The 13,492-nt window shown below is 38.0% G+C and overlaps 2 protein-coding genes across 12 annotated transcripts in view; one reads left to right on the top strand and one right to left on the bottom strand.

Moving 5' to 3' along the window:
• Positions 1-10,439, top strand: part of SUPT20H (SPT20 homolog, SAGA complex component) — a 30,017-nt gene extending 19,578 nt beyond the window's left edge. For 4 of the 10 annotated variants that reach the window (XM_039566640.1, XM_039566631.1, XM_039566625.1 and 1 more), the window contains exons 19-24: positions 1,010-1,322; positions 2,326-2,480; positions 4,714-4,769; positions 8,306-8,411; positions 8,943-9,070; positions 9,912-10,439. In XM_039566640.1, the coding sequence (XP_039422574.1) occupies positions 1,010-1,322; positions 2,326-2,480; positions 4,714-4,769; positions 8,306-8,411; positions 8,943-9,070; positions 9,912-10,049 (896 nt within the window). In that variant the 3' untranslated portion in view covers positions 10,050-10,439. Of the gene's footprint in view, positions 1-1,009; positions 1,323-2,325; positions 2,481-3,385; positions 3,535-4,713; positions 4,770-8,305; positions 8,412-8,942; positions 9,071-9,911 lie in introns of those variants that run through there. The other 6 variants (XM_039566654.1, XM_039566634.1, XM_039566667.1 and 3 more) reach the window with 6 other exon arrangements.
• The window catches only part of EXOSC8 (exosome component 8), a 9,647-nt gene continuing 6,522 nt past the window's right edge, over positions 10,368-13,492 (bottom strand). The window contains exons 9-11 of one of the 2 annotated variants that reach the window (XM_039566694.1): positions 13,050-13,197; positions 10,984-11,090; positions 10,368-10,580 (exon numbers count right to left, since the gene is read on the bottom strand). In XM_039566694.1, coding sequence (XP_039422628.1) covers positions 10,465-10,580; positions 10,984-11,090; positions 13,050-13,197 — 371 coding nt within the window. In that variant the 3' untranslated portion in view covers positions 10,368-10,464. The remainder of the gene's footprint in view (positions 10,581-10,983; positions 11,091-13,049; positions 13,198-13,492) is intronic. The other variant, XM_039566695.1, reaches the window with a different exon arrangement.

Here is a 13,492-nt window from a genome sequence, read left to right as displayed (position 1 = left end):
TCTCAGTTTTTTTATGAATAATTGTATACTGCACATTCCAGTATCCTGCATGGTATTATAATATGCTTTTTGCATTAAATAATTTAAAATCTGGGTAGCTCAAAAGGTGTAACTTCTCTGCCTTCTTGTTTTGCACAAGATAAAAAAGGAAACTTATGAAAGTTTTCTTCCAAAATACTGAGTCTGGTTTTATGTTAGTATTATGAATTGTGTAAATCTGCTGCACACAGTTGTTACTTTAAGGCTCTGGTCACCATTCATATTTATTTCCTTTCTTTCTGCAGGACACGAAAGCTAAAAAAAAAAAAAAAGAAAACCAAAAAAAAACAGCTCAAGCTTTTTAGGGGTTTTGTTTTGTTTTTCGATTGATAGACTTTGCCTACTGCATCCACAACAAATACAGCTGTATGTGCTACATTTAAGCAGAGGGAATTACACAGTAGATTTTAAAGATGCAGTATTATCCTCTGATTCTTAAATATTAATTAATTACTTTTTATTTGGTCAATATTTGGCAAATGGCAGTTTGACTGTCTGATGAAATTTAGATCAGCCCCAGGATTGTTGAAATAGTACATGTTCCTGCTGACTCTCTTGTTTTCCATATCTTTTCAACACCATGCTATTGTGCAGGCAGTACATGGATACTATTTGTTTAACAGTTTAGGACAAACATTAATTAGGTTAAAATGGTCACTAAGAAATTATTTTAAGTATTCCTGAATGGAATTACGACTTAATGTACAATAAATTATGGCAGCCTTAAAGGAAAATAGAAATTGCTGTATGCCACAAGGAATGAAGCATGGCAAATGGGTTTTCTTTGTGATATACTGCATCCTTAACAATGAGTGTGTGCTGCAACACTTGTGTCGTGTAGAAATTAACACTTGCAGTCTAAAAAACAGAAGAAATTGTCAGTGCTAAGTAAGATTCCATTAACCTTATTATACAAAAAGGATTGGCCTTTTATAACAAACTAGCACTTTTTATTTTTCTCAATGAGCAGGGTCTGGAACTCCTAAACCATCTACTCCTACTCCAACCAACACCCCTTCATCGACCCCACACCCTCCTGATGCTCAGAGCTCAACTCCTATTACCCCTTCTGCCACCCCTACTCCCCAAGATTCAGGCTTCACCCCTCAGCCCACTTTGTTAACCCCGTTTGCTCAGCAGCAAATGTCTCTGAGCCAGGCACTGCCTGTAATGACCATTCCTCTTTCCACCATGGTAACATCCATTACTACAGGAACAACCTCCACCCAGGTCATGGCAAACCCTGCAGGACTTAACTTCATCAATGTAGTGGGCTCTGTGTGGTAAGTCTTTTGTTATGATGGTTTCTAAATTTACCATGGGGGTTGGTTGGCTGGTGGGGAGGGGGTGTGGTCCAGGACTGTCCACCATCCATTAGGGTAAATATTTTTCAGGATGTGCAATACAAAACAGATCATTCACCATCTAATTGCAAAGTGAAGAGCCACTAGAAACTATTTGCATTTCTCAAATAGAAGTCACCTACTATTAGAATACTGAAAAGATCTATTAAGAAAGGCCTTCATTGCTTTCATCTTTTTGGAGTCATATAGGTTCATTTCTTCAGGCTTTATCTCAATTTAAGTGATTTCTGAAGTTTTGCTCTATAAGTTTGAGAACATCTTTTTATTAACCAGAGAGGAGGTAGAATATCATATGGAGACCAATCTAAATGAAAAATGGGAACAGATTTGTTTCTATCAACTTAGAAAAGCATTGAGGTTAAACAGTCTTTGATCCTTAAAACTCATTCTGTGGTTTGAAGAAAATGATAAATGCTGTCAAGAATAGATTGTATGGTATAACATGAACTGCTTTTTAGACTAAGGAAAATTCTACGATTACAATGGTCAGTGTAAGACACGTAGTGTGCTTTAATGCAGGTATCAGACATTTATGCAGCTAAGGTGTTCAGCAGTTGGTCACTGTTGATAAGTTAGAGATATTTTTAATAGGGGAAAAAGAGAATGCAAACCTGTTCCTTTTATGATAGTACAACCATTTTGAAAACCTTTTAGTATTTCTAGAATAAAAGGACCACTTGTGGTTTATCTTCCTCAGTTGATAGCAAAGAAGAAAAAAAACTGTATATGCCAATAATATGGAATGTATTTGTTATGCTCTGGGCAAAACAATTTTTTTTAAGCTGCAGTGCTGCTTTATCCATAATTGCATAATTTACACCAAGCAACTGTTTTACTTGCCATAAGACAGAGGGCAAAAATTTAGTTATTCAGGTTTACTTGTGCCACTTGGGTTTGATGTGTTGTCTTTCCTCTTCTACAGTGGAGCACAGTCACTGATGAGTGGTTCAAACTCTATGTTGGGGTGCAACACTGGTGCCATAGCCCCTGCAGGTATAAATCTGAGTGGCATTTTACCCCCAGGAGGTCTGGTACCAAGTGCGCTGCCCGCTGCAATGCAGTCTGCCTCTCAAGCAGGTCAGTGTGACTGAGTGGAAAAGCTGCCCTTCAGACAGGGACAGTGTAAAAACATTTTGTGAGAAAAATGGACTGAAGCGGCCATTGTGTGAAGAGGGTTGTGTATTTGATGGCTGGAGCTCAGGAACAACAAACTTGCTTTTGCATTCGAGGTGTAGGCTGTGTTGGAGATTGTTTGAAGATGGTTTTTGGTGAGCTAGGCTGGGGATACATAGTCAAAACCTGGATTGTTTGGTGTGCTCAGTAAGAACTTTGAAAGAAACTTCAAATTCAAATGCAATCTCTGAATTGCATTTGCCAAAAAAATGGAATTGAATTTTTTGCCAAAAAAAAAAAAAAAAAAGGCATGACTGAACTCTAGAAAGAGGCTTCACTTTTTAAATGTATGGGGCATTTTATTCTGGTACTGCTTTATTCTTGTACTACAGTTAAGTAGTTCCTCATTGCCTTCAAATGCAACTATATAAATCTTAAAAGCACAATTTAAAATATCAGCTTATTTTTTCTGAACATATAATAAAGAAAAAAATCTAATGTATGATTATAGAAAGAGTAAAAGACTTCAAGATATCTGTCCCTTTTGCTAAGATAGTCAAATCTGTCTAAGCCATACTGAACCAATGTTTATCTAAACTGTCTTTAAATACCTTCACTAAAGAAGATTCCAATCTTTCTCAGTAGCTCTTTGGAGTTGTTCATTATCCATGCAAAATGTTTCCTTCTAATTACAGTGCATCTCCTGAATTGCAATTTTTTTTTCTCCTATACCTTTCAGACGTGAAAAATAGTTGTTCACTCTCTTTACCCTTCTAAGTTTCAAACATGCTGTCATGTCCCACATTTGTCTTCTCTTTCTGATAGGTTGTATTTTTCAAACCTTTCATAATCCTGTCACTCTTTTCTAGACTGTCCAATTTGCTTACATCCTTCTTAAAATGTGATAACCAAAACTGGACACAAGCCTGAGCTTGGCTGATTTACCACTGTGGAGCACAGCAGAATAAATGCATCTCATCTCTTTCACAACATTCCTGTTAACATTTCCCCAAATGAGGTCTGCCTATTTTTTATCTGTATTTTTTGCAACAGCATTACCTTAACATAAGAATGGCTTTACTGGTTTAGGCCAAAAATCCATCCAGTCTATATTCTGTCTCTGACAGTTGCCATTAGAGGATACTGAGGAGAGAGTATAAGATGAGGCAAAAGTGTGAAGTGAAACATCCCTTGTCTACAACTGTACCTCTTCTGGCAATCTACAGCTTTGAGACTTTCTCAGCTGAAGAATATCCACATGGATCTTTGTGCTTAAAATCCTGTGCTAGATTTCTAGTCTGTGGATTTATCTAATTGGTTTTTGAATCCATTAAATTTTTGGAATCTCTAAGGCATCTTGTGACAGTGAATTTTATAAATGTAAACTGTGTGAAGAGGTTCTTTTCTTTTGTGTGCTCTGTAGTTTGTGATATGGATGATTTGGGTATGTTTGTGACTTACTGTAACTTCTCATGTCCTTCCTTGCTGTATAGACACAAAGCTAGTTACAATTTTGTACTTGGTCATTTGTCTTTTTAATTCAATGTTAGTGAGTTTTGGACCATTTCTTCAATTCACAAAGATCACTTTTAGTCTAGTTCTGTCCTTTCAAGCACCATCAGCCTCTACCAGTTTGGTGTCACAGATTTTTACATGCTGTGCTGTCACCCACACAACAGATGAGAGTAGTGATCTGATCTGGGTCTGTGCAAGACCTCCTGGGCTTCTATTTGATAGCTGCTGTCTTAGGGGAGCATTGCTCAGATTTGGGGTGGGATTGTTTCCTGTTAAAGGTTAGTAAGAGTGTATTGCTTGATTGAGCCCTTGGATTTTTTTTGGATTTACTGTACCAACAGTAAAACTTTTTAAAGGAAGAAGGATCACTGACAAATAACTGCTGTGGTGTTCTCCACAATCACCTTCATTTAAATGCATTAACAGGTTATAGGTCACAGGGTGTAGTGGTTAGTAGTGGTACAGATTTCTTTTCATTTAGTCAGCTCTTTTGTGCTTTGAGCCTGAATAACTGTGAACTGCATTATGGAAAATGCAGCATTGTATTAAGTATGAAATTTACACTTGCCAGTTTTCCAACTTCAAAATGTTTAGAAATAGTCCCAGTGAAAAGGTGTACTGCAAAGCACAAATACAACTGAGTAAAGACTCACTACTAATAAAAAGATGTTTTCTTTAACAGGCAGCCCATTTGGTTTGAAAAATACATCAAATCTTCGGCCCTTAAATCTTCTACAGGTAATTGATATACTTGGACACAATAATAATAATTTCATACCTTTCTGTAGAGACCTGCTTAGTGCTGCTTACTGTGCTGCCCCACACAGATCTTTGGAGCCAGTTGGTCAGACCATTTACTGCAAATCGTAATTGCTTATTTAAGAGGCTTAGAATAAGACAAAAGACTACTTCCATAGAGATACCACGTGGAAGTTATATTCCTAGCTCAGAACAAAGCAGATAATTCTCAGTAACAATAGATGCTGACATTTGGATTCAAAAGATTAATCCTAAAATAGAATCTTTCGAGATTTGCCTAAGCTTTCATTGCAGATCATTCTTTATACTAAGGTTACCATTACAATGTACAAAATAGTGTAGTAGAATCACTCAGAGGTTACACACAGAATGCCTGAAAGCCAAGCTCAGCATGCACAGATAGCTGCAGTAACAGGTTTAAAGAGCTTCTGGTCTAGGAAATGGAAGTTCACGTAAGACAGGGAGTTTAGAAGGTCTGTAAATGCTTTCTTTGCACTAAGCAAAGAAATACATACAAACATGAGCAGATGTTGTTTGTTATGTCAGAGTTGCATTTAAAAGCAGAACAGGGACTGTTTGTGGAACTGGGTGGAGTTCCCAGACTTTGAAGTCAGCTGCCAGATGCAGGTGCACAATTGCAGCTTCAGTGTTCCACATATGTTGCACCATGCTTCAAAAAATTATTACCAGCTTTGCTACTTCCTCTTCCCACTCCTGTACACACTCCAGAAACATGGAAAAGGGCAGGCACAGGAGGCAATTACGTCAGACTAGAGCTCTTCTGTAGAATTAAATGCTTGTATTCAAGTGATTCCACGTTGAAGGACATCCTTTCAAGCTAGCTCTGCCACTCATATAAACCAAGGACAATTTGGCTGAAATAAGTGCAACTGAAGCTGGGGTAAGGGAGAGGAATCAAGGCCATTTCACTATCTATTAAAATTCAGTGGAATGTTTTGAAAGTGGAAATTATATACAGTGCTTTTGAAGACTGGCATTTACCTTTCAAATATCAGTATAGTATCTGCCATTTTAATTAAAATAATTAAAATGTATTTTTCTATGGAAGTATCTTGCTATAAGTTCATGGAAGTTTGTTTTCAGAGCATGAGGCTTTTTCACAAACAGCAACAGTTGTAAACTGATTGATTTTAAAGGAACTTTAAAACAAAAACCAAGCCTCTAGGAAATACATCACTATCAATACTGTGTTCATCCTAGAACAGTGGGAAACTCAGCAGTTTGATTAAATTATGCCTTTTGTTTTAAATCTTTAACAGCTTCCAGGTGGTTCACCTTATTTTTAACCTGCTCCAGCAGCAGCTGTCACAGTTTTCCCCATAGCAACAATCCCAGCAGCCTACAACCTGTAGCCCTCAGCAACAGGGAGAACAGGTGTGTGCTAACAGCCCTTAGTCTGGGGTGCACGGATGAAATAGTTTCTCTTATTCTCCCCATCTCCACCAGTAAATGAGCCATTACCCAATAGATCTGAAGCAGAGGGGGAGAAAAGCCTTCCTCCTAAACCTTCTCAAACAGCAAAGACTGACTACAGTGGCTCTGTTGCTATGGCTGGAGCTGGGTTATACTCCTTTATTTATATCCCACATAGAAAAGCTGTAACAAACCAACTGGCTGAGCATTGTCTAACTGTGTCATGAAGAGACCCAGCCCCACTGTATGAGTAGTATAAAATCAGCTTAGTGCTATGTTTATCGTAACTAATAGATACATCAGATGAACAGAGAAAAAATGCAGTCAGGGTTATTACAGAGTAACTAGAATTTATTACTTACACTACTGTGAGTTGGCTTACAACCCTCACTGCTGTAGTTCAGCAGAATTTTCTTTGCACCAAAGGAAATACCAGTTGTCTTTAAAGCTGTAATCTTAAGACATTAGCTCTACTGCTGCCTGCAATTAGTGTTAAAGGCTTTAATCACTGAGGAAGTCTAAAGTCTTGATAGAGACCAGTCTGTCCTCAAAATGACAAATTTTGAGTGGTCAGTTGCACCTTAAAAATCCTAAGGTGCAGGTACCAGGTCAGTACTTAAAAATCCTAACCAAAGCTGATGCAGCAATTTGGGAAAACTAGCTGCTCTGTTTTTGTGTTCTTCTTCCCAGACATAAGACTCTTTACTGGATACTCAAGTTTGTCATAATTTCACTTGTGCTACTATAGACTTCATAAATAAGATGCCTCTTTCAAATGTTTTATGGTATATAGCCTCCTGTGCCACAGGCCTTGTTCTGGATTGTGGGACAGTTTAATGGGAAAGTTTCAGATTTGTTCTCAGCATCCAGATCTCTGAATGCCATTTAGTAGTTGAGTTACTAAAAAAAAAATCATGTGACCTTGTACTGTTGGGTTTTTTTTTCTGGACGTTGAACATCAAGGGTGTTTACAAAACGGCTGATGTAAGCATAGTCCTTGTGGCAGAAAGTTCTTCTGGAGAAAATCAATCTGCGCATTGGTTAAATTGCCCTAGGGAACTTCTCTCGTACCTTGCATTATAGAGTAGGAAGTCATTGAGTAAAATGAGCTATTAGGAACACTAGATGCCTTAGCTTTTATAGGGATAAGAACGTATGTGCTCACAGTGCTTAGTGGAAAAAACCTAGGCCCAAAAAGAACAACAATTTTCTGTGCTACCAACATAATATAAATATGCATTCTCATCTCATACTTAGGGGTTTTCCCCCACGGTGGTTCTATGACTCTTAGTCATCATGGAGGTGATGATGTCTCAATGAGCTCTCTTTTGGTCTGGTTTTCCTAGATCTTAGTGGCATTATAATGTAATGGTAAAGAAGCATTGCAACTCCTGGACTGCACCAGCTTTTTTCTGACTGATAAGCCAAGTTTTCTTGGTTTGTGCATATAATGGTTTATTTCCCTGTGTTATAAATCAATGCATAATTTAAGTTCTAGAAGAGGTCATAATTTAGCACCCTTTGACTTCAGGGCACACTAGGTCAGACTACAGTAATTCCTTTTAATGTGATTTAAAGTGATTACCGTGAAAACTATTCTGTCCTGAAAATGTAGTTTTAAAAGCAGGTTTTGTATTTTTATGAAATTAAGGAGTGTGTGTCACAGTATGAACATGGGAGTGTGTCAAGCTTTGCACAGTTTGATTAGGACCTTTGCACGTGGATGATTTCAGGGGCCCCTGAAGACTTTGGGGCTGGGAGTGGGACAGGAAATTGTTGTAAGATTACAACCAAAAAGTGTAGTCTCTGCTAGACTGCAGAGAAACTGACAACTACATGGGACTTCTGTTGGGTAACAGGAGCAATACCATTTCTGCCAAAACAAAGCTGTTTTGGGTGTTCAGTATCTGTTTGTTCTGCTGTTAGTCACTACATTATAGCCTGTACCTACACACACTGGATGACATAGCATTAAATGTTTTTAAATGGCACTTCAGAAGTTTGCCTTCGCACTGCCTTTATTTGCTTATTCGTTGATACGGAAGTTTTGTAATAAGGATCAAGCTTTTCATTTTTGCTAGGGGTCTGACCAAGGTCCATCCAATCAAGATCAGGCATTATCTGCCCAACAAGCTGCTGTAATTAACCTGACTGGAGTAGGGAATTTTATGCAACCTCAAGCCACAGGTATGTGCTTGCTGAGCCTCCTTTTGGTAGCTAAGTGTTTATGTTGATGAATTCACACTGAAATGAAGTTTGGTCTTAGGGAAGTCTTATGTTAGATCAGAATGATTTACTGTTTATTATCAGCACATGAATTATATGAGAAATACTTGACTTCTAAAGCATGCACTTCTCTGCTTTGTTTGGCAGTTAAGTGCCATCAATTGGTAGTATCACATGAAAGTAAGTTACACTTGAAATGAAAATGCAGGGAACTTCATGCCAGACTTCATTAAGGAATGTTTCCTTAACTGTGTGCTTAACATCCAGTGTGAGAAACCTTTGTGTCTCCACAAGCACTTCATAATCTAATTATGTTCTAACTAACAGAGTATGTATATCATGTATACTTTTTTCTGCAGTGTTTCCAATGTGACTCTGAAACTAATTCTATTGATCCCCCTTTCCTGTTACACTGTACTCCTACATCTTCCTCCCCTGACCAACTCAACCTGACTTCTTTGACCTGCCTGCTTTCCCCTTCTCCTTTCTCAGTGTTGTCTCAGCTTGGCTCTGCCGTGAACAGACCTGGGCAAAGCCTTCCTCAGCAGAGACTCCAGCTCTCTTCTGCCTTGCAACAGCAACAACAACAAGCCTTGCAGCAGCAGCAGCAACAGATACAAGTAATCCAGCAACTTCACTCTGACTGTGTTTAAAAAAACAAAATTAAAAATACAATTCTTGGCTCCAAAATCAAAAATATTGCCCTTTTGGCTCTCTTTTTAACTAATGCATTTATGGTCTCACAAATTGAAATTAAAAAAAAAAACCAACAACAAAACCAACATGTATTTGGCAAACTGTCACGCAAGACCTGAAATCTGTGGTTCTCTCAGCTTGGAGCACTGAATTTATTTTTATTCATTTAAGCCCTCCACCTTCCTGATTTGCAAACATTCAAGGGGTGCTTGTGGCACAAATCTAAGTACTATGCCAGGTGCCAACAGATTTCAAAATGGCATGGACGAAAGCACCTGGAAATTCAAATGTGGCACTGCTACAGTCAGTACATGGAAGCAAGAGCTCTGCAAAGCATTCCTTTAGCATTCAGATGCTTCATGAAAATATTTTAGTATTTTTTTAGCACACAGTCTCATCTTTGCAATACATTCAGAAAATTCAAACGATGCATACACTGAGAAGGTATTACATTAAAAATGTACTGTGTAACCCAAACACTCAGTGAAGTTGCTGAGTTACTGCAGTTACTGCAATGAAGAGAAAGGGCAAAGAAACAAAGCTGTGCACATACACATGTAAAATGTTAGCTTGTGCCCTCAGCAGGCTTCTGTGCCACTGGTGCTGCTTGACTGTACCCATTGCCCCAGTACATGGTGTGTTCCTTTTGTCAACCTGGTGCTTCCTCATTTTTTTTCTTTCTTGTCCCTCCCCCTTCATTGTTCCTGATGTGAAAGCTTTATAGTCAACACTAACAAGCTTTTTCTCCCTTCTCCTTCATGGCAGCAGTTGCGATTCTTGCAGCATCAAATGGCTATGGCAGCGGCAGCAGCACAAGCAGCTCACCTGCATCATCAACAGCATTCAGGCAGCCACTCAAAAAGTAAAAGGAAAAGAGGCACACCGGCCCCTCCAAAATCATGAGACTTGCCTCCCCCCAAAAAAGTTGATTCAAAGGGGGGTTTTTTTCAGATTATTAAGGAGAAGGCTTAAAATTAAATTAGTGTTTTATATTACTTGTGGGAAAATGAATTTTTGACATTACACTAAAAGAAATGAACTGATTTTGGAAGCCAACCTTACAGAACTTAAAAAATTCATCTATAAAGTGGCTAGAGTCTGGTTTCCTCAAGTCACATAATTTTTTAACAGAATGTTTTATCTTGTATTTTTTACCACTCAACAGCATTGTACATAGAATAAGGGTGAAAAACATTTTAGAAAAAATGAACTTTGTAAATGTAGTATTGGTATTTGTTTATTTAGTATGAAAGGTTTGTGAACACTGTAACAAATACAATTTTTACAAATCCATTTTTGAAAAGAGCTCTCTTTTTGTTCACTTGGGTGTTATACTTTTTATTACTTTGTCTATCAGCTTCTTTACTTCTTTGTGTCTTGTAATTGCTCTGGTGATACAGTCCTGAAGCTTGGCTCCTGTAAGAGGACTTCCACCTAAACATTGAAGGGAACAATATGATTTTCTACTTATACTTCAGTTACGTGTATCTAACTGTGATTTCCAAACATGAGTATAAACACAGTAATTGTCATGACCAGCACCTTTCACCTGGGGAGCATACAGCTTTCCCAGCCCTAGGTTCAGGCAAAGATAATGGAAACAAACTAGAGCTGTAACAGGAGACAAAATTTGTCCTCTGCTATATGTAGGTCAAGCTGTGACTCCTTTTTGAACTTCAGTCATGCCACCATCTTAAAACTCCTTTCAAGAGCAAGTAATTTAATGACTATTCAAGCACTCTATTTCCATAAAGCACCTGCATCTCACAAAGCAAGGCAGGTACATAATCTTTTCTTGACCTAACATTAGGTTTCTTTGTAGTGAATTTAGAAGTACCTGGTTTATGGACAGAACACAGTCTGCCTTCTTCATCAGTTACAATGGTTACTGTTCCAGTTGCTAAATCTTCTTCTTCAGCAGTTGGATCAACAATGAGTAACGTGCTTGTGAAAGAAAAATGCATGCAGATATGTTGGTATACATTGCTCCATTAATGTTATTGTAAAATACAATTTTCACTGTAGTCTTACAAAATACTTGTAGATGGATTTAGTGCTCAAGCTTTTCTGTTTTCCTATCAAAATGCACCAATTTAAAAAAAAAAGGAAAAAAAGCCAAAAACTGTGGGAGATTCCACATAATCAAGTGTGGAATGACTGTGGAAAACAGGCATAAAAGCTGTAGGTTTCATAAATTTGTGACACCAGTGAATTGCAGGAAAATGCCACTCACCTGCCATTTGCAGTAAACACTATGAAATATTGCAGTCATTATTTTGTAGTTCCACAAAAGACTAGCATTGGTTTTAGGCGTAGGCTGCACTAATTTCTACCAGACACCTTAAAGCAAAACTAATTTCCAATGGTAAGTTCACCTAAGTAGTTCTCAGTTTCTTGTCAGTGAACTCTAACGTCACTCAAGACGGGGAATAGTTCAAACCCAGATTCACTGGGTTGCTTAAGACAGCTCATTTTGGCCGTCATACCTCACATGAGCAGCTCAGTGCATGGCTGTTGCTGATGTACAGGAGCAGCTCTGCACCAGCAGTCCTCAGCCACACTAACCAGCTATCTACCACTTTCATTTTTTCAAGGAGGCCTTTTATGTAAAAGAAAAATGCCTCTGGAAGCCAGAGTATGTAAAGCATTTTATTTTAAGGGCTGTGTCAACAGCTCTAGAAAAACTAATAAACCAGAATTAAAAAAAAAAAAAACCTCAAACCACACATCACAAGCACATGCCTCCTCAATCTGTAGTTTTAGGAGCTAAAAGGAGACTTAAGTAATGTGTTTGATGCAACAGCTGGTTTCAGGGAAGGAAACAAACCCCAACAGACACTTGTGGAAAGCTGCCTTCCACATGCACCTTTTTGGTCTATGTGTAAGTATGTGTGATTTGTGTGTAAATAATATCCTACTGACAGCTGTCTGTCTGGTATGTTACCCCAATGGTCAGTGTACATCAAACTTCAGACCCACCAGAAATGGTATTAAAGCAATTAACAGGGCACTCTAAAGTACCAATAATGTCCTGCTCTGATGCATTTTGGTAATCACTTGGTCAACATTTGAGATGATTGCTCTCCCCACCCCATTTGTTACTTGGATGAAAGGCCCTACTACTGATTTCTGTGAATACAGATTAATGTGCCATAACCCTGGCACAGAAGAGATTTAAATCTTGAATAGCACAGTGAGCACTATTGTCACTTTATACTTTGCAAATGGATCTCACCAGACTGCACATCATATAAATAGCAGCAGAACACATTCTTAACATTATTGACCTAATGAAGAGCCAGTAAACAATTTCAGATGAAGTTATCAGATGTGATTACTTTGAATTTTCATAATCAGATGCTTTTCCTACATGAACAATGACTTAAGTGTGCTGGTTACACTTCACCTTGGGTAATTACGTTTTCAGTTATCCACAGGTTCTATTGTTCTGACTGGACTGTTACTTCTTACTTCCTTTGTTGACTACATCCTTGGAATAAGCTGTTCAAAAACTACCATCTTTTATATCAGTTACTTACACAGGCGTCTAAAACGTTAATTGCATTGGTAACGTTTTCATCTCAAAAGATACTTCAAAAACCTAAAACAGTACCTATCCCTGTACTTTTAAGCTTATCCTTTAGGTTGGGAACTACTTCTGCTTTAAGCCACAGGAAGAAGCTGTACAGACTGCACTTTGTTCTGCACACTCATTACATCACAGAACTACAGGCCTGTTCAATGAGAGAGGCCATGGATTTAAGATGGATGGAGCAGCGCTGCCTGAGGCTCCACACTGGTCACAGGCAGAAGTGCAGAAACATCACTGGTGGCATCCTCTGTCTTTCATTTGTTTTATAGACACTGTTGTTTCCATAAAGTACAAAACAGTTTAGAACTTACTCATCAAATACAGCAAATGATGTGGCAACCGGATGTTTTCTGATAATCAAAGGATTCTTCTGTTTTAAGTTAACTTCTGATAGACCAGTTTCTTCATTTATCGTAACTGACGGCAATTGTACTGAAGAGATGAAACGAATACAATGGTCTAAAATTAAACATTGCTGGGTTTAGCAGGCCTAGAGATGTTGACAACTACTGAAATATTGAAGCTGTTCTTCTAAGCCACTGAAAATCAATCAGAATAGAGTTTTGCCTACATTAATGGTACTCTACAAAAAAAAAATTCAAGAAACTATTTAGCTTGGAACTACCTGTTCAAGGAAGTTATTTGCTTTTTGTACCTAAGGTAACAGAAGCTTTTCTCCTTACACAGAAGTTTTTTCTACTTCTAAAATGCCACACAATTAAAATACTTTGGAGTCATATTTAATGAAAAGCAT

This window comes from Corvus cornix, chromosome 1 (assembly GCF_000738735.6).
Source record: "Corvus cornix cornix isolate S_Up_H32 chromosome 1, ASM73873v5, whole genome shotgun sequence".
NCBI classification, from domain to species: domain Eukaryota; kingdom Metazoa; phylum Chordata; class Aves; order Passeriformes; family Corvidae; genus Corvus; species Corvus cornix.
This window is presented reverse-complemented; position numbering and strand designations above follow the sequence as displayed.